General features: G+C 36.7%; 1 protein-coding gene across 3 annotated transcripts in view; it reads right to left on the bottom strand.

Moving 5' to 3' along the window:
- Positions 1–20,098, bottom strand: part of kntc1 (kinetochore associated 1) — a 63,765-nt gene that overhangs the window by 13,919 nt on the left and 29,748 nt on the right. For 2 of the 3 annotated variants that reach the window (XM_056247341.1, XM_056247340.1), the window contains exons 29-55: positions 19,259–19,326; positions 18,836–19,161; positions 17,700–17,872; positions 17,467–17,564; positions 16,958–17,099; positions 16,667–16,723; positions 14,771–14,934; positions 14,068–14,172; positions 13,846–13,974; positions 13,392–13,508; positions 13,169–13,278; positions 11,388–11,619; positions 11,061–11,150; positions 10,787–10,955; positions 10,576–10,634; positions 9,824–10,040; positions 9,359–9,432; positions 7,050–7,260; positions 6,660–6,772; positions 6,422–6,477; positions 6,202–6,280; positions 4,578–4,702; positions 4,284–4,419; positions 3,451–3,546; positions 3,080–3,136; positions 2,422–2,476; positions 2,271–2,334 (exon numbers count right to left, since the gene is read on the bottom strand). In XM_056247341.1, coding sequence (XP_056103316.1) covers positions 2,271–2,334; positions 2,422–2,476; positions 3,080–3,136; positions 3,451–3,546; positions 4,284–4,419; positions 4,578–4,702; positions 6,202–6,280; positions 6,422–6,477; positions 6,660–6,772; positions 7,050–7,260; positions 9,359–9,432; positions 9,824–10,040; positions 10,576–10,634; positions 10,787–10,955; positions 11,061–11,150; positions 11,388–11,619; positions 13,169–13,278; positions 13,392–13,508; positions 13,846–13,974; positions 14,068–14,172; positions 14,771–14,934; positions 16,667–16,723; positions 16,958–17,099; positions 17,467–17,564; positions 17,700–17,872; positions 18,836–19,161; positions 19,259–19,326 — 3,322 coding nt within the window. The remainder of the gene's footprint in view (positions 1–2,270; positions 2,335–2,421; positions 2,477–3,079; positions 3,137–3,450; positions 3,547–4,283; positions 4,420–4,577; positions 4,703–6,201; positions 6,281–6,421; positions 6,478–6,659; positions 6,773–7,049; positions 7,261–9,358; positions 9,433–9,823; positions 10,041–10,575; positions 10,635–10,786; positions 10,956–11,060; positions 11,151–11,387; positions 11,620–13,168; positions 13,279–13,391; positions 13,509–13,845; positions 13,975–14,067; positions 14,173–14,770; positions 14,935–16,666; positions 16,724–16,957; positions 17,100–17,466; positions 17,565–17,699; positions 17,873–18,835; positions 19,162–19,258; positions 19,327–20,098) is intronic. The other variant, XM_056247342.1, reaches the window with a different exon arrangement.

A 20,098-nucleotide genomic window follows, 5' to 3' on the forward strand; every position in this document is an offset into this window, starting at 1 on the left:
CGAACCACTCCATTGTTAATGAAGAGTTGTCTGAAACATCGCCAGCGGGACATTAAACAGGAAGTGAATGTCCAAACTCACAAGTTTTGCGAGAGAACGCAAAATCCTGCGAGAGAACAAAATCTTTGCGAGAGAATGCAAAAGTTTTGTGAGACGATGCAGAAGCTTTGAAAAATATATTTTTTCCTCCCGTCCCATCCCATATTTTTTCCACCATCGTCCCTTTAGGCGCTCCGTATTGAGTAAATATTGAAGACACAGCAGAAACAAATAATCAAATCACAGATACAATTGAATTATGTAGCGGGACAATGTTGTCAAAGCATTCTTCAGGGACTACAGGTGCAAATTAGCAAATGTTGCTACAACCTGGCCCAAGACATATTCTCTTGTTTAACAAGTTTAATGTTTATTGTGCATTGTCCCTGTTTCAAATAAAATAATTTCCTTCCTTCCTTCTGTGCAGTGGCAGAAAGAGTATGCACTTTTGAAAAATTAAAAAAAATGAGAGAATGGCTTGTTTAGCCATTATATTGGAATAATTTCTTTACTTATTTTCCAATGTTTTTATTTGATTTAATATTAAACCAAGTTTTCCAGCAAAATTACCACTCCCATCAGTCTGCTATGGATAGACTTGACCAGAGTCAAATACCACCTAGCTTTAGTAAGAATTACTTCTTAGCAAACTTGTGTATTGTTCCCGTGTGCAAGAATTCAAAGAGTAAATGTTTAGACGCTAGGGCTGTCAACTTTAGTCGTTTAGTCGACTAATCGGTCGATGCCGTCTTGGTCGACTGACGTTCTTATTGGTCGACCAGTCGCATTTTTTTTTTTTTTTTTACCAATAGAAAGAATTTTTCAATGATTTACTCCTTGATATTTATTCCTTTATAAGCAGTTATATATTACTGTATTCTAAATATAATTAGCCTATGGTTTATCCCCAACTTTAAATGCTTTAATTTAGGCTATTTTGTAACAGCGCCACAGTTTAGCGCACACACATAGAACAGTCGGTTCGCACCTGTGGCTGGCTGCGCTGCTGCTTCGTGCTCAGTAAGGGATATAGGTAGTTTAGCTGTATTCATTCAGTTAGAACGCTACTTGTTTCGGTTTTTATGTTTTTATACACTATATGTTTTTATCTTGATGCGGCGTGGACGCACTTGGAAAAAAAAGAGCGCGTCGCACCGCGACCCCGTTGCTTCCATCATGAGCGCGCACACCGCGCGCCTACATTTGAAATCGAACTTGAGCGCGCAAAAGACGTGAGCAGTCCCTTTAACGGCTTTATCATGCTGACTCAATAGATTGTTTTCTTGATATGTTTTTGTTTTTATTTGTACACTTGACGCATTTGAAAATAGCCTAAATAATGTAACAAAACGAAAATAAACCTATATGCGGTCCTACAATACAGCCTATTATTATTATTAGGAATGTTTTTTAGGCTCTTTGGTTTTTTGTGTGTGTTTGTTTTAAAACTCCTAGATCGGCTGGACAAAAGTTAACCCATAGCTTTGAAAGTAAAGAAGAATATACAGCCTGTATAAACGAGAGCTTTTGTTAGGATTTTTCATTGTGGCAGATAGCAGTTATATTTTTTGTAGCGTGTGGTGTGGTCAGGTGCGCGATTGTGACTGTTACTATAGACCTAGGAGGACAGAGCTCCTCACTTTTTGCAGTTTTTCAAAGAATTGTATTATTATTATAGTTTTATGTATTTTTGATGTTTTTTCGTTGTTGTTTTATAAATGCTCTATGACAATTGTTAAAAATTGTTCAATCAAAACATCGCGTTTTTTTTTTTTTTTTTTTTTTTAGTCGACTAATCGTTGCGCAGGACAAGACTTTGGTCGACTAAGGATTTCTTTGGTTGACTACAGCCCTATTAGACGCAGTGAGTTATTTTCAGTTTCCAGGTAAGCATCCAGTGCGTTGTAGGCTGTGAACCTCTGTATTTGTAGTCAACATTTCAAAATGGATGACAAGACAATGAACACAGTGTTTTAGGCCAAATGCAGGGGAAACATTGAAAGAGACTGCCATTCTGTCAGTTAATTAGGAAGGAGGAGAGGGGAGCACCTTCTGCCCAATCCCACCAAGCCAAAAGCCATTGTGCACATGTAAGAAAGCTGTTGCCATTGTGTTCAGTTATTACAATAACAGTAGACAAAGAACAATACAATTTTCAGTGATAAACCTACCCTAACCCTATGCTCATACTTTCTGTTTTGATCAAACAGACCCTTGGACTGAAGACTTACTTTAGAAGCAGGACGAATGTCTGATACATAACGTCATGCTGTCGAGGGCTGAGAGGAAGAGAGGCTGTAAAATAATCAAAAGACAAACAGTGAAGCATTTAAGTAATACAAATTAGTAATAAGTAATACTTCAAAGTATTTCCATTTTTACCTGTCAAGAAAGGGGCTTGAATCACACTTCGCCATATCCTGGAAAGACTTTGCCCCTGCAGGAAAATAATATAAAAAAATAAAATACAAATCTTGGCAGTTTGGTGTTAAATTGACCTAAATCAGAAGTGTCAAAGACATTACCCATGGAGGAGCCCAATCCAGCAATTTCTATTTTATGTTTCCTGAGGTCCAATTATAATGTGGGATTTTTACATCAAAAACTGTGACAATTTAGGAATAAAGGCCCTTTTCTAAACTGATTTTAGCCCTGATTGAAATATTTCACATTAAAAGGGTGTGTTTTCTTTAAGACTTCAATTTAAGGCCCTCTGCTATGAATGGGTAACATTTTTAATATGATAAAGTGTGTGAGTTGAGGTAAAAATAAACACATTGTGAAACGTCTTCTGAAGCGATGCAAGTACTAGAAGTTACGGCTCATTCAAGAAGATACGGTACTCTGCGCTTCCACATAATGTTTGAGTTTCACAACACACTTATGCTACGTCACACACCTATTGTTTTGCTTCAGAAGACATTGATATATCCTCTTGGTTCAGATGGATTACCATCATGATGGCTGTGTGTGCTTTGTAAGAGAATCAACATCTGACACCCCTGATCTAAATAAAAACAAAAGTTAGGAAAATGATCACCTCTAACAGGCTGGGCACTGCAATGAGAGCTTCAAGAACCTTCTGCAAGTAGCTTGTCTATAGAAGAAAAAGAAGAAGCATTTTCTGAAATTTACAACAGCAATGAACACAAGGAGGCAGCAATGTACCGTCCACCTAAACAAACATCACATGTATCAGCCAGCTTTAGGTATACAGTTCAAACGCAGTAAAAAGCATGACTAATCGTCTAAAAAGAGACAGGATTCATAGTTCGCATGCACAATTTTCGTGAGTTTTTCCAATATCATCGCCATTGTTTCAGGATGCAGTGTTTGTGCACAAGTACACAAAATGACTCTAACTTATGACTGCAACAGCTTTAAAAGGATAGTAAAGTACATGTGACTTACCATATTGAACGACACAAGTTTTTGCAAGACACTGTTCCACAGCTGCAAGTCATAAACCTCATACTCCAAACAAAGATCTGCCACAAGACGGACAGCCTGGAAAAAATAATGAAAAATCTATGCAGATTATGCTTTAGTGGAATTGTGAGATAGTCTGCATGACAATAAAGACATACATAAAACACATACATAAAGCTTTAACTGATATTTATTTATTTACTTGTTAGTGTTTACATGTTTTACAATGGGTCCAACAACACTCAAAAAGAGCAATGCCACAGTGTTCATACTCTTCAGGTCGTCAAACTATAAATGGATTACTAACAGTTTTCTCTGCTCATTATTAAACTGGTTAGGAGAAAGTATATAAAACAGAGAAAATTACACACTTCATCTTAAATACTCAAGCACAGCATGGCCTTAAGGCCTGTTCACATCAAGATGAACATTCAGTCTGATTTCCGAATGCGATTTCTATTTAAATGTATTTAAGTGCTAAAAAAATATATATATACATTTCTATAATCAATGTTTTTTCCAGAGTTCTTTGGGAAATAGAAAGTTAAAAAAACAACATCTATTTGAAATCTTTTGTAAATGTCTTTACAGTCAATTTTGATTAATTTATTGCATCCCTGCTGAATAGAAGTATTAATTTCTTAAAAAGAACCAAACAATAAGACAAACTAACAAAAAATCTTACAGATTTAAAAATTTTGAATTCCCCCACCACTTCTCATCATACTAAACTTTTTTTTAAAACTTTAGTAAGAACTGACAGAACTTGTCTGTTGAAATGATGCGTTTCTTTCAATATTAGTTGCACTATCTACCTGAGGTTCGTTGTTGTGGTTCTTCCATAAACCCTTGATCATGCCTTCCTTTGGGCTGCTGATGAACATTTCCAAGGTGTAGGGAATGTTCAGGGCTTCCATCTGGGCAAGGTACATGTAACACTTCAAATAATATCTGTGAAAACATCAATTTATGGTCATTAATGCCATAATATATTTTTTTTTTGCATTAACACTTAGACATATAAAATGGTTACAGTTCTATTCTTATTAAAATTGCACGCAAACAACTGAAATAATTTAATTTAATAGTATATTCTAGATGCCGCTCACTTGATTTTGCTACTAGGCCGGTTGGAAAGTGCCTCCAAAGTGTTAGCATCTGCTAAGTGAGTGAGACAGATCAAAGCACGGCTACGATGTTCAAAGGTCAGACGAAGGCCCGATCCTCCCAGGGGCTGAAGAGATGAACAAATGTTAAGCATGTCAGACCTTTACTTTCTTTACATCACTGATTTCTTTATTTTCAACAAATTTTAAATGATGCTTCAAACATTATCAGAAGTAACTCTTGCAATCTGACAAATCCTTATCTAATGCATGCCTGTTTTGCATCTTCAAGTTTGCTTCTATTTTAATACCATTTTTTAAGTTTAGTTAAATTTAAAATAATTGTAATTTTTAACGGTAAAACGCTAATTGGTTAATGGTAAGTTCTATAACTTTTTACTATTTTATATTTATAGATCTAACAGAACATTTAATGTCATTTTTAGGGGTGTGACGAGACACTTAGCTCACGAGACGAGACACGAGATTGGGTTCACGAAAACGAGACAAGATTTTTGCACAGTATTTTTAAGAAATTCTTAATGACAAAATTCATGACTAGAAAAATAGTCTGCAGGTGCATTTTGAAACGTTTTAACTAATCATCTTGTAAATGAATGTCATTTCAGGTCTACTTTCTGAGTATGAATTATCATATGCATTGAAAGACAAAATTGCACTAAAAGTTTTTGCCACAAACTCAACTGACTGGCTTCTCTCCTGTGTGATTTCCCATGAGTCTTTTCAGACCTGACTATACATGAATTATGAGCTTCTAGAACTTCTGATTGGGGCTGTGTGTGACCTCTTAATTGAACTCCTTTCCCCAAATTGAACAGAAATAAAAAGAGTATAAACAGGGTTTCTGCAGGGTTAAGTCAGTCAAAAATTCAACAAAAATAAAATTGAAAAATAAAATAAAATAACGACACACATAGACCAATAAATAGACAACATATAAAACACCACATCTAACCATTATACGCTACCAACATTAGGTGCGCTTTCAACAAATTCTTAAACATTGACAGACTCATTCCACTGTCTCGGCACTATTACTGCTTTAGTTCACACAAAACACTTTGTTGAAAACGAAGGCGTGGCTGCCCACATTCACTCCCTGATTGGGTCTTCTGGATCACTGCGTATCCTTCCCTGATTCGTCAAGCCCCTATCCTATGACCATTACGCTACCGGAACACGACAATAACAGGCCAGAGCCGTCGCTCTTGACAGCTCTGTAACATACCGTGCTAACAATAACATGGAGACGGAACTGCAAGCTTTGCTGACTTTGTTAACCTTTTTAGCAGCAGTTGTGCAGTTAAACTCTGCATTTTATATTACTGCAGCCGTCTACATGTGCAAGAGATAAGCCTTTATTTTAGAGTTATCGGAAACAATCAGCAACTGTTTACACTTCTACGCGCACAGTGTGCATGAATGTTCATGTGACGTGCGTTTTCGGGTGTATAGTGTGGACGGAGATCTTTTCTGAAATGCAGTGGAAACGCCAGTATGGACGAGGATTGTTTTCATTTTAAAACGTCATGTTAAAACGAAAACGCACAAGTATAAACAGGGCCTGATGCCCAGGTTTCTGTTGAGGGTGAAAAGTCCTACTTACCCACGTTTGTGCTGTCAGGATGGGACTGAGCAAGCGAGCACTTATATCCATGGGGTGCATCTGCAGCAAATAAACAACTCTGCAGTATAAAGAGAATGAGAGGAAAAGAAACAGGGGAAAGAGAAAGACTTCAATAAGATTTCTAACCATGTTACAGAAACATGTTTAATCCATTTGGTAATGTTCCATGGTAAAATCTTTTTGTATGTTGTATTAGTACCTCATGAGATCAGGGTCATCATTTATATCAGTCACATAGTCCTGCTGATTTATGTCCTACAGAAAAGGAGGCATCAATTTAAGTCGTGTTTAATAATGCACCCTCATACTAAGTATGTTTACATGTGTAGATTTAATCAAGCTACAGTCGGAATTTGCTGTACTACTATAGCAATAAATGTGTTGGTCTCTCAAAAGACTTTGCAGAATTTGCAGTGTGTCTGATATATTTTACACACCTTGCCATTAGACTGCCCTGTTTGGCACAACCATTTCTCCAAAAGAATGTTCCGGATCTTCAGAAGATCGACACCATTGATGGAGGCAATCTCCTTGGCCACGCTGTGAATGTCTGTCCAGTTTCAGAAAAAAGGTGGCAGAATAAATATCCAAGCACACATACATGTACCCTTAACTTTTTTGGGGTTGTTCAGATTCTATAATGTTTTTGAAAGAAGTTTCTTATTTTCAAGATTCTTTGATGAATAGAATGTTCAAAAGAACTTACCGGTATTAAAGACTTTAACATGTCACTAGGTTACTGTCACTTTTGATCAATAAAAAAACAGCAAATAATGCAAGATCAAATTGATCTTATAGCACAGATATACTATACTCCTTGTCCTTACCAGGGTAAGTCATCCCAGCAGGGTTCTTCATATGGTCCACCACTGAGCTATGCTCAAAGAGAGCTACAATCAGGCGCCCAGGCAGGCCTGTGAGTTTGAGGAGCTCTGGGGAGCTGAGCTGAGATGAAAGGAGAGCGTTCTCTGTGGCCGAGCGCTGATATTGCAACTGCAGTTTAGAGATGAGTGCCTCACCTCGAGACTGCAAATTTTCCTGGTAAATGATCCAAACAAGACAGAATCAAGAAGAGAGAGGGATAGAGTAACGAAGGATTGGGGCAGACAGAGATTTGTGAAATGAATGTGGTCAACAACATCAAGTCCTTACTAATAAAACTAAAGGAATCATAAATTCAGAAATCCATTTTTTTTGACAAGGTGTCATTGCACAATAAAACACAGTATAGTGAACCAAAATGCAAAGCCATGGCGGTAAATACATCCTAATGATTAAAATTTTGAGCTGTCAGGTAGAAATTAGGAAATTCCTTCAATCATTCCTACGTGTTTGTTATTTCTTTAAACTGAACAGCTTCTACTTTGCGTGAATTTTCACTAGTTTTAACTAGCAAACTAGCATGGACAGTTCTAAACGGTTCCACAGAAGAAAGTCACAATTTCAGAATGACACGAGGGTGAGCAAATGCCATTTTTTTTGTTTAGGTGGAGTATTCCTTTAAGTGAATTTTAAACAGTATCGGGCAACCACAAGTTCCCAGTTCATTTTTAATGATAGAGGCTCTGCAAACTGTAACAACATTTAATGCACCTACATAATACACACTTACTCACAAGGACAGAGTTATTATTATTACTTTTTAGGGCTGTTGATTTAAACAATGAATCATGATTTCAGCCATTAACAATTATCCTTCATTAACCTTTTCAAACCAACCAATATAAGTGCTGGTCTTCTTATTAAAAGTGTTTTTTTTTCTCTCTCTTTTCTTTAATTATTAATTATACTTTATACCTGTTGAGTTTCCATTTATGAAGATGCAAAGAGAAGTACTTTTCTCCATCATTAACTGATAAGTATTTGCTGGAACTCTTATTCTGAGTCGTTCAAAATCATACAGAACACAATGATACAGCTGCATGAAGGCATATGATTCAGGAGCATACATTGAATTTGCTCATTTTTTGTGAAAGCCTCTGATGGTCTGATAGTTTTTAAAGGCTTTTTTTATATTATACAATAGAATCAAGCTGGAATGTAGGGGTGACAGAGAGGGAGAAGGATCGATATATGATTCAGGTCAGACTTTGAATACTCAAACTTTTGATTTGTTTGAGGTTATTTATTTACTGTAACCACTTTGCAGCAAACTCTTTTCATCATTTCATTATTGTGGTGTTGTCCAGAGCTGCTACCCCAGTTTTACCTGCCCCTAAACATCATATACAAAAAGTGATCTGTGTTTGGTTGTCAATTAGATGCACTTTTCCAGTCTAACAGCTGCTCTGTTTTGGCAACACCTAAATCAGGCTTGGGAGATTAATTAAACCAGCAAATTCAGCAGCACTGACTGAAAATAACTCAAGTAATCAATCAATTAATCATTTTATACTCCCTACCCATATTTAAATCTTGATAATGCCTTGTGGTGCCATCCCAAAGAGGCACAACAATCACTTTCAGTGACTTTTACCTTAACTGTTCCCTGCTGGTGGAATGACCAGCCAAACTCAACTCAAGCTTTTAGCCATTCTCAAGAAACGGCTAAAGACGCATCTTTTTCACTTGACTCGTTAATACTAACACTTAGTATTCTACTATATATTATTCAGTAAAGCTTGCATGTACTGTGCTAGACTAATTGGGACTAGTCACAGCACTTGTCTATTGTTGATGTGTTGCTTCTTTTGTTCTCCTCATTTGTAAGTTGGATAAAGGCATCTGCTAAATGGTTAAACGTAAATGTAAATATAAATATTGTGTTGCTTGGAAAAGGCACTATGTAAATAAATCTTTCATTGTTGTCATGCTTCGCATCAAAATGTGCAAAATCTTAAAAGTATGTGTAGTCACAAAACCAGCACACTCGACAAAATCTGATCACAAGAGGCTACTGGAGATGCATTAATATCAGGTGTACTTAATTTCTTTAAACTGACCACTTGTGATCCAATCAAGTTCTGTCTTCCCTTGTAAAGTGGGTTGGTTTAATAGATGAGCCATGTTTCATGGTCATGTTTATCTATTTATCAAGACAGCTTAAAAATATATAAATGGTGCACTTGCAAAACATGGTTTACATAGTTTGTCCTCAAACCAATACATTTAGATTTTCTTTGGGACGTCACCATACCTCCAGAGCATCAGACTTCTGCAACTTGTGTACGAGTTCCAAGCTGAACTTTAAGAAATCAGTCTTTTCTCCACCTGAAATAAAAGAATAATAATAAAAAGTAAAAAATAAACAAAAATGAATCAAATGCGATACACAGAACTGTCCAACCAATTTTTATTTTTTTATTTTATTACAATGTGTTTGCTCAAGTCCACTGCAGCAGCATGAGGCACCAAAGTATATGTTGGAAAACACAGTCCGTGAATAACTTTGGTCTGTTCCTCGCATTAAAGCTATTGTATTTCTTCAGAAGACTTGCGACATAATGTGCAAGTAACTTTCATGTTACTTTTTGTCCATTTTTGGAGCTTGACACTATTTGCCAACATTCACTTCCATTGTACGGGGTATGTAAAAGAGAAACCTGAACAAGATTTCAAAAAAAATTGAAGGGATCGAGTGCGGTCATACCACCAGACTCACCTGCAGGAAGGTCCTGAGCAATTTTATGGATTGTGGCTGCAGCAAGTTCCAGATTCTGAATGCACAGTGCATGTTTAAAGATACTCTGAGTCACACTGGACGACTCTTTGCTGGGACCAAGATGCTGGATTTTCTTAGACTGATCCATTAGCAAAGGCAAAAGATTCTTCTTGAACACATGGTTCACAGCTAAAACATACAGCTTATCAAGATTAAGCTGGGTAAAAAGCAAAACAGAAAAATACTGTAAATATCTCCTGTAAAAGTGGCAATTTTGGTTACTTCACATAACTCTTGCTCTTATGAATGTCAGGTATATGTTTGTAAAAACTGCACTAATATTGTTGGGTTGTTGAATTTTGATATTTATCTATGTCAGATAATATGTGTAGAGCTAAATATATTATACTATAATGGGGGGGTATTGTTATGTCACTTTAGCTTTACGAATAAATGCAGAGAGTACGGGAATGCTCTAGCAGTGTGAATTAACAAAACCACGCAATCCCAAAACAGTTGTGGAACGACTTTTACAGAAATTTTCCAGAATTTCTGTGTGAAAGGGGCACTTCAAAGCCCTTGTTTTATTAGCGTTGTAAAAGCAAACTGTGTGATGTCACTTTACCTACAAAAACATCTGCTACATGGCAAGAAGTTCTAATAATAATAAATCATTGACATGCAAAAAAAAAAAACTAAAACCAGGAATAATAATAAGGACAGTGATCTTAGCTCCGTCAACAGTGTGTTACCTTCAGCAGTTTACAGATGAATAGCAGCGTGGGTAAAGTGTCCTCGCTAAGTTCAGGAGCTATTGACACGGCACACAATAAGAAAAACAGAGGAAAGCGTCAAATTGTACAGAAAATAAATGAGCAATTAAGGACAAAATTAAAAACACAATAAGGTAAATCTGGAAGGCTGTGGCACAATGAATAAGGTTGCAAAAAGTGTGATACACACAGACAATTTTCCAGAAGGCGTGGTTGGTCTGGAATAGCAGATGAAAAGGCAGGCGGGTGTTAGCTAGAGCAGTGGGTTCAAGACCGTTCTCCAAAAGATATGAGCTCTCCAGGTCAGTGGGAGGAGAGATTCTTCTATGTGACTTTAAATGCTGGAGTAATCCAACCATCTAAACAATAAATCATAAAAATGTTACAATGAAACTTGTTCCTGGGCCAAATCAAACAGCCATCTTTAAAAAAATAAAAAAAATTAATCTTGGAATTTCACTGACCTGACCAAGGGGTAGAAGGTTTGTGCTCTCATCAGCCATCTGAATAGTTTTGAGGACTCTCTCTATCCACTCATAGTTGTAAGGATTTAGCTGTAAATATTGCATTGATAAACAGTATACACCATTAGATTAATATATACTACAACACATCAAAATGACATTTGAGCAATCAAATGTCACTTAGTGGCACAAACTATACATTAGTCAATGCCTTATGTCCTGTACCCCATAAAATATTACAAACATCTTATGAAATATTTTGCATGGAGAATAGAAGTTAAGATCACTGGGATTAGGCTATCAGAGGTGAAGTATGCAATACAAGACCTTGGTCAAGGCAGAGTTGAGACTGAACACAAGGTCTTTGGTAGAGCCGAGCTGAGGAACAATCTGTAGAGCTCTTTCTAGCATGTCATCTTTTCGTAGCAGCGACTCTTCACCCCGCAGGGTACCTTTGGCATCACCTTCTTCAATCTCCATCTCATACCATCTATCTTCCTGCAGTAGTAGAGTGGTTATGTACAGATTGATTGCAGAATCGCTGTCCAATCCAAATGTGCTGTAGAATAAAAAAATAAATAAAAAAGTGAGTATTACAAAAACAACAACAGAAAATGTACTGGTAAAATTCTGTCAGGATATTATCCGTTAAGTTCATGGAAATTTCCTTCAACTCTAAAATACTGTGCAAAGCACGTTTTAATACAAATGAATACAGAAAATTCGGTAGAATAAAACAATTTAAAAGATAGTTGCGACCTTTGATCTCACAATTCTGACTTTTTTTTCTCTGAATTGCGAGATATAAACTCACAATTGCAAGTTATAAAGTCTGAATTGCGAGATATAAACTCACAATTGCAAGTTATAAAGTCTGAATTGTGAGATATAAACTCGCAATTGCAAGAAAAAAGTCTCAATTGTTTAAGAAAGTTTATATTTTGCAATTCAGACTTTTTTCTTGCAATTGGGAGTTTATATCACACAATTCTGAGATTAAAAAGTCAGAATTGTGAAATAAAAGTTGCAATTACCTTTTTTATTCTGTGGCGGAAACAAGCTTCCATAAAAATATGCAAGTTTGTATAGTAAATGAAACATTAGCTTTTAAATATATTAGCTATAGTCGGTTGACACATTGTCTTTTTCTTTTACATTTAGTGCATTGTTTTTGTTTGTTTCAAAATAATTTGTTAACCTCTTAATGACTAAAACCAGCTCAATCACATTGATTTGATTGTAATGCTCTATTATTATTAGAGGTATTCGCACTATAAATAATAATTGTCCGTCCCTTTGACTGGATTATGAATTTGTCATGCTCCGTTTTCATCCAGCAGTAAAATATTGTTAAAATATTGCAATGCTCTGGGAACGTGAAAAAGATAACAGACACTGAACCAGTCACTCAATTTAAACAGCATCTCATTTAATGTCTCACTGAACTACAACTGGAATCTCGTTTCTCTCCCAACATCCTCACTCATGTCTCTCCTCCAGTCTGTTTCCACTAGGGATGAAACGGTTACCGGTTACACAACAAACCACTGCAAAATTCCAGATGGTTAGTATTACCGTTTCACATTTTAATTCTCATTAAAAACATGTTTGATTACCATGGTTTGAAAAATGCAGTTATATGCCGTGCCCATCTGACAAATTCATAACATTATGAGAACACAATTGTAATAGCATGCTGAGAATTCATTGTGCTTTCGATTGCCTGTTTTAGCACATTGCTATGAGAAGAGCGCATCTAACGGAAGTTACACATTCTGACTAGCAAGGCCGAGTTCACTTCTGCATTTATATCCGTTTGTGCAGATGTAAGCTGTAATATTACGTTTTTGTTGTGCAGATCTAAAATAACCAAACCAAACACTGTATATGAGAATAAGTTAATTAACCCGCTTCTAAGGTGCTTTAGTTTACTGTTGTTCATTCACTCTTCAGCTCAAACAGTAATGCCCAGTATTAATGAGAATCATTCCCTTTTCAAAAACACTGATACATTATTATTAATAAATATTGATAATCTTAGAAACCTTACCAAATATGTGTTTTAAAACCCATTATAAATAAAGCAAATTAGTGAATAGCTGACTTGCCTGCAGTAATGCAGTATGATGTCAGGAGTGATATTTTTGTTTTTCACAAGTGTAGGAATCAAGTTTCTCTTCGTCTCTGCGCACTGCCTGAAAACAGACTGGATGGAAACCTAAGAAGAAATGTCAATGGACATAGTATACGTTTATTTTATTTTTTTCACACAGTTCTGGCCATATTGTGTTTTTTTAATAATGAAATACTTTGCATAAGTTCAGCACTGACCCCAAGTTTGCCAAGCTGAATGCCCCACTCTGCATCAGTGATGACAGACAAAAACTTTTCTCTCTCCTCTTCATCCTTATACAAAAAACTTAGATGGGCTCCGACCATAGCAACAACCTATAGAAGATAAATAAATACATTTTTTATTCAAGTATATTTTTACATTTTCTAGGGAAAATTTGAGTGAAGGTGTAGTGTAGCTTAATTTATTAGTAATAATCAAATATATATATATATATATACAGTATATATATATATTATATGTTTTGAAGGAGGTGTGGCTTTGGAGACGCTCTGAAGGGAGGGTGGGATCATATGCTTTTAAAGCGGTCTTGCTATTGCTAGCCTCTCCAAAATTGCCTACCCTACCTTCAATACTTAAGGTTAGGAGTTTGACCTAGCAAGCACAACTAATAAATGAAAGCTCGAGTCACAAACCAAATTTCAGTCTGACCTTTATCTTGTCGTAATTTTGCCAGGCACTGGTGATCATCTTCCACAAAATATCCACGACCGCTGCCTTGGACAAAATGGTGCAAAGTCCGATGGCCAAATCAGAGTCGACCACTCTCCAGTTTAGCACCTGAAACACAACTCCGTTACAGTTAATGAATTGACTGAACTACATAATTTCATAGAAATAATATAATTGTGCATCTAAAGTGCCTTTGCACACCTTCTGTAACAAGGAGACCACAACCACTGTGACAGACGAGAGAACAGTTTTCTCTATCCTGTCAAGAGTCTGTTTGTCTCTGGCCATGCGGTTGTTAGACTGAAGCTGGAAATGAGAAATACAACATCGTCAAAAAAACGCTTTCATTTGCATTATATTGAAAGACGCCATATTATGCCCTTTTACAAAGACTTGATTTTGATTTTAGGGTCTACTAAAATAGGCTTTCATGTTTGAATGTTCAAAAAACAAATGTTTCACAAATTTTTAATTGTTGCAGCACCTCTCTTCCCAGTCTGTCAGCAACGCTCTGTTTAGTTTCTCTCTCTATGAAGCCCCTCCTTTCGAAAAGCGCAATGTGCTCTGATGCCCTCACCGTGACCGCGAGTTTCAACACACTACTAACACAACTCAACCAGGTTTCACACCTTTATTTTGCATATGCCTGGAGTGGGAATTATTTAAATGAGGAATATTGTGATGTGATGTGTTCGTTCCCAGAAAAAAAAAACTCAAGACTACAATCAAGCCATTTCTGGGAGTTCAGAAACAGTGTTTACTGATATAGAGAATAACTCCCATTGGAGTGGTCTTTGTGCTTTGTAACTTTGCAGACCGTTTTCATGCTCAAACACCAACATTACAGACTAAAAGTTGACAATGAAAAAAAAGGACAAGAAGTCTTTTCTAACAGAATTCTCACCCTTTTGCTTAGCGAGATGTCCATGTTGTTAGAAACAAAGTGCAGTAATATACTGCCATAAGACTCCATCAGAAGTCGCAGAGCCAGTTCAAGCTGACTGCACTCCTGTAGCATTTGCAGCATTGAGGCCATGGGATTGAGTAAAGGCCCAACCAAATCAGTTTCTGTGAAAATAAGGACATTTTATTTAAATCTGCCTCTCACAACACAATAAAAATTTAACACATGCCCCTTTTCCATTGGCCCCCTAAAGCTGCTAGTCTTCAACATATAACTACAGAATCTACAGAGAAGAAGCTAATGTCGTCACCAATTAAAGTTGGTAATGTTGAATATGCCCTGAAAATAATGAAAACATGAAAGTGAAGTGTTTAGGACTGATTAATGCATAATATTCTAATATTCAACAACAACCACCACAACCTATTATAATAGACAAAGATTAGCTCAACCCCTTCCCATATTATGTGGTCAAAATAAGAAAGACTTTGCCCGGTTTAGGGATACCGGGGCCTTCTCCAGAAGCCAGGCCAGGGAGAGTAGCTCACAGGCAAGCGGAAGGTCGCTGGGCTCTCTAATCCATGGGTTCCAGTCGGGTTTAGACCGGGGAAAAAATGTGGGGGTGCCTCTTTGTGGGCTCACCAATTGCACAGATTAATAGGTAGGGCCCTATAATTTCCACGATCACGGAATCGCGGAATTGGCCAATAAACGCGGAATCTAGTATTCGTCGGCGAAAAAGTTAAGAAACTCGACGCTAAGTGCCCTTAGTACCGAGCCGAGCAGTTCGCACGTGACTTTTATGAAGTGTTTCCCACACATAGACTAATTCGTAGAGGTGCGCCACCGAATCAACACCGGCCGCCACATATTGCGTTTTGTTTAATGCTATTTAAAACACGCAGTGTATTCTTTCAGTTGCATTTCCTTTCCCTGCTCTCCCTCCGTCTCTCTGTCACTCACACGTCTCACACACACACACACACACACACACACACACACACACACACACACACACACACGTCTGTCTAAGAGGTGCCGGACTAGACAAATGCGAAGTGACACTGCGCGAGAGAGACCGAGTGTGACTTTTATTTCAACTTATAGATAATTTATTTTACTGGACAGTTTAAAGCTCATAACCATATTTTGTTGTTACTTGAAGTACTTAGAGTGCAGTGTTATGTTGCATCGTGCAGTATTTGTGCTGAAAAGTAAGATTAAATGTCTGTTACCTCAATAAATTTAAGGTCATTCCTATTTTATTTGTGTACATTTTAATCATTAACATTAAAAGCACACTCTTTTTACAACTAAAATAACAGTAAAGGGTAAAAAAAATGAATTCCCAAAAATGTAAATGGAAAAAACGGAATTTGCAAAAATTAAAACGGAAAAAACGGAATTTGGGAAAAAATCTAACGGAATTTGGGAAAAAATAAAACGGATTTTATAGGGCCCTAAATAGGGGACCAGTGGGATGAACAAAGACTGGCAGGTGAAGAGAACAGATAGGTCCGTGCAAACTGAACCTTGGATGCGGAAATTGGCATCTGGTACTTTAGAATTTGACCTCACTGGTGGGGAAAAAGCAAGAGTTGGTGCTCTACCAAACTCTTGGACAGTAATTGGACTGTCCTTCTCTGCTTATGTACACATTCGCTGATGTTCAACCAGCTTTGGATTGTTACAATGTCAGAATATATGTTAATGAACAATGTTCTTTCTCCAGGTTGTCAAGCAAAAGACTTTTGACAGCCAACATTTTGCATCTGCCGACAGAATTTTGCCGACCATTAAATGATAAACTTGTCTTTTAAGACCTTACCTTGGGATTAAGCATAGTATAAACAGTCTCACAGCATACTAGTCAAAGCAATAATATGATGCTCTTACCTTCTTTGAGAGCACAGTATGACAGGCAGGAACAGCCAAAAGGATAAAGTCTCGATTCTAGAATAAAGGACAGTTTTATGTTTAAATCATTACGTTTTAGTTCAATCATAGGAACAAATTAATACATGTTCATAAAGGAAGGAATAAACAAAAACTGTTTCTTAATTCAATGAATTTCAAATATCAATTCCAGCCCTACACTTCAACAATTCCCATATTAAAATTTTAAAACCATCATTCATATCAAGGCACTAGTTTGCATTAATCACACCAGTAACAGCAAACTCTTACCTGAAAGTGGTAACAAATTTCTGGTGATTTTATACTGGAGTGGAAGCACTGAGACGGGATCTAGCACAATGCAGTCCTCATTAAAGACATCATGAAAATGGGAATCAGTGTAAGTGTCCTCTTCACCACTCAGTGCAGATTCCTGAAAAGAAATATATACAGTGGGTATATAATAAAAGTCTACACATCCATGTTTAAATTGCAGCTTTTGAAATATAAAAAATGAATGTTGCACCACACAGGAACGAACTTGCAACCTTTCAGTCTCCACCCAACAGTCTCACAAAATTCAGTAGGAAACACTGAATTTACATATATTCTTATTCTATATATTTTTAGTGTATGGGGAAAGCAAAGTGGCTTGAATATCACTCCAGATGAAGATAGCATTTGTCAACTAAAGGCTTGACACTGATGCTTCCAGTGATGACAGCTTGATGGAATATATTGGGGTGCTGTCAACACTCACGTGTGTGTATACATAAACAGACAATGTTTAGCAAGCGTACCTTAGGTAAAAATCCAAAATCTTCAATCTGACATTGTCTGTACACATCTGCAGCACTTCTGGTGCTTTTACACAGCTCCAAACAGTCAAGCAAGAGGTCTGTGAAAGGGAAAATACATGTACTTTTTGAAGTTGGTGTAGAGGACAAATGAGTGATAAATAGATGAGCTGACTGATTGAGAACTCAAGTGATATATACGTTAAGAGAATATGAATGGTGAAGTGTTTCAGTACCACTGTGGCAGACTGTAATGGCCTGGCAGGCCAGCCTATGGATGACAGCAGGCAGGTTAACCTTTTCAGGTAGAACCATGGGGACGTTTTCCTCCAGCATCTGGCAGAGGCGCTGCGCAGTGCTGAACAGAACTCGTCCTGTGCTGCAGTTGGAGTGATGCTGGTATAGCTCACTATATGAGGTGAAAAAAAAAGGTATGAGAAAAGATATTAGAAGTTAAATGGAACGTTCACCCACAAATGAACGTTCTGTCATCATATACTCACCCTCTAGTTATTCCAAAATCAAGACTTTTGTTCATCTTAACATAAATGAATATATTTTTTATACTCTCTCATCAAATTGTCCATTTGCCGAAATGTGCTTGCTTTTCGAGTGAGAAAGTGTGCATCACTGAATCTTTTTCCTGTTATCACTGTAAAGCTACTTTGAAACAATCTGTATTGTATAAAGCCCTAAATAAAGGTGATTTGACTTGAGCAGTTTACAAACATAATTTTGCGCATATCACAAATTGTATTTTTATCGTTCGCATCTCAATATTTGTAAAATGTAGAGAGTAATGAGACCATTGAAATTAGCTACTTTATGGCTTACTATTTACACAGATAATATTATAAAATTAGGAAATATTAGAAGCGGACAGTGAAGTGGAGCAGCTTGTCTGGTTGTATTGTATTTAGATAAAGAAGTAACAGGTTATTTGTGTATTTTACCTTTATTTTGTCAGCATTGGAAACTCAAAACGCCCTTCCTTCATTTGACAGAGCCGCAACATTTTTATTTTTTGATGAGACGCAGAGGTTTTCAAGACGCTATATTTTCCTCATCCACACATTTGATATAATTAAATTGTAGGCTATGCATACTAAAATTATTTTTTATTAACAACTACCACTTTGTTTTGTACTTTGTTATAGACTTTTTGGATCACTTGATCAATCAATATAAAAAAATCAGGTGCGGTTGTATTATTTTTCTGATGAACTTTTATTAGACTGTAGATTGAAAAGAATGCTTGGTAATAGGCCTATTATTTTTAAAATGTGAGAAATAACTGCCTATTCCAAATGTTTATACTTTTTCACAGCATTTAGATCCTTAAATACCCACCCATCATTCCCTTCTCCCCTACCTTAGGATCTGCAGGGCTTTCTCCACATCTCCAGCATCCAGAGCTCTCAGTGCCAGGTCTGCCCACAGTTCCTGCTCTGTCTTTTGCAGCTGCCTGGCCAGCCGGTGTAGCCCAGCTTCAGTTGAGAGTGTCTTCGTTTTACCATCAGGGTCATTGGCTACTGCAGCATTACCATTCAGGTGACTACTTGAAACCTTGTCAGGGTGTTTTCCTGAGCGCCGCCATGCTTGTGCATTCTCATATGCGGTGATGAGCTGCTGGTTGAACTTATGTCTCACTAAAGGATCCTCATATTCTTCTGGTGTTAAGAAGATGTCAAAGTCTTCCTAAAGTCAAAAACATTTTAAAATAAACATACCCATTTGCAAATGTATGTCCAATATGGCATTAAATGCCTCAAATCTATTATGAACAAATAAAGACCTGTAGATGAGACATGGCTGTGAACATGTTCAGACTGTTCCCACATTCAGTCTTCTTGAACGCATCATCTACAAGAAGAAAGGACAGGAAACTTTAACTGTCTTAAAACAATCAATCTAGTTCATGATTTTTTTTTATTAAATTGATTATGCTCGTAGTAGTACTATCAGTCGATTAAAATATTTAAAATTTTGCAGATTTTGACCTCATGTACACACTTCTCTTCCAGTCAAAATGAGTATTGTTTGTTCAGTAATCCCTTTCTGTTTTACTATATTTACTGCATAAGTCTTAATTATTTTTATTAAATTAGAAAGGCCTGATGTCTTATAATAAATATATATATATATATATATATATATCATATAAATCATATAGTGACAGAATTTTTTTTTTTACATTTGTTATATGAGGTATATAATAAAGCAATAAGCCCCTTGAAGCCGTGTTTTACAGTGAATCTAGAACAGCAAAGGGCCGCTGTAAAAAAAACCCTTAGCTGTTCTAAATTCACTGTAAAAAACGGCTTCAAGGGGCTTATTGCTTTTATAAAACGGTTACTCCATAAAATATTCATTTTAATATTTATTTTATTCATAAAATAAACACCAGCAACAAAAAATATAACGTTATAACTAGGGCTGTCAGTTAAACGCGTTATTAACGGCGTTAACGCAAACCCATTTTAATAGTGTTAATTTTTTTATCGCGCGATTAACAATCTTTTTGGCCTAGCAAACTTTGTAGTTTTTTTTCACATGCTTTTGCAACAGGACGCGGCATGCGCGGCGCTGCGCTATGAAACCCATTCATTTAAATGGCTTGCGCCGCGCGAGGACG

Source organism: Rhinichthys klamathensis, unplaced genomic scaffold (genome assembly GCF_029890125.1).
Source record: "Rhinichthys klamathensis goyatoka isolate OS25496 unplaced genomic scaffold, OSU_Roscu_1.1 h1tg000046l_1, whole genome shotgun sequence".
Taxonomy (NCBI): domain Eukaryota; kingdom Metazoa; phylum Chordata; class Actinopteri; order Cypriniformes; family Leuciscidae; genus Rhinichthys; species Rhinichthys klamathensis.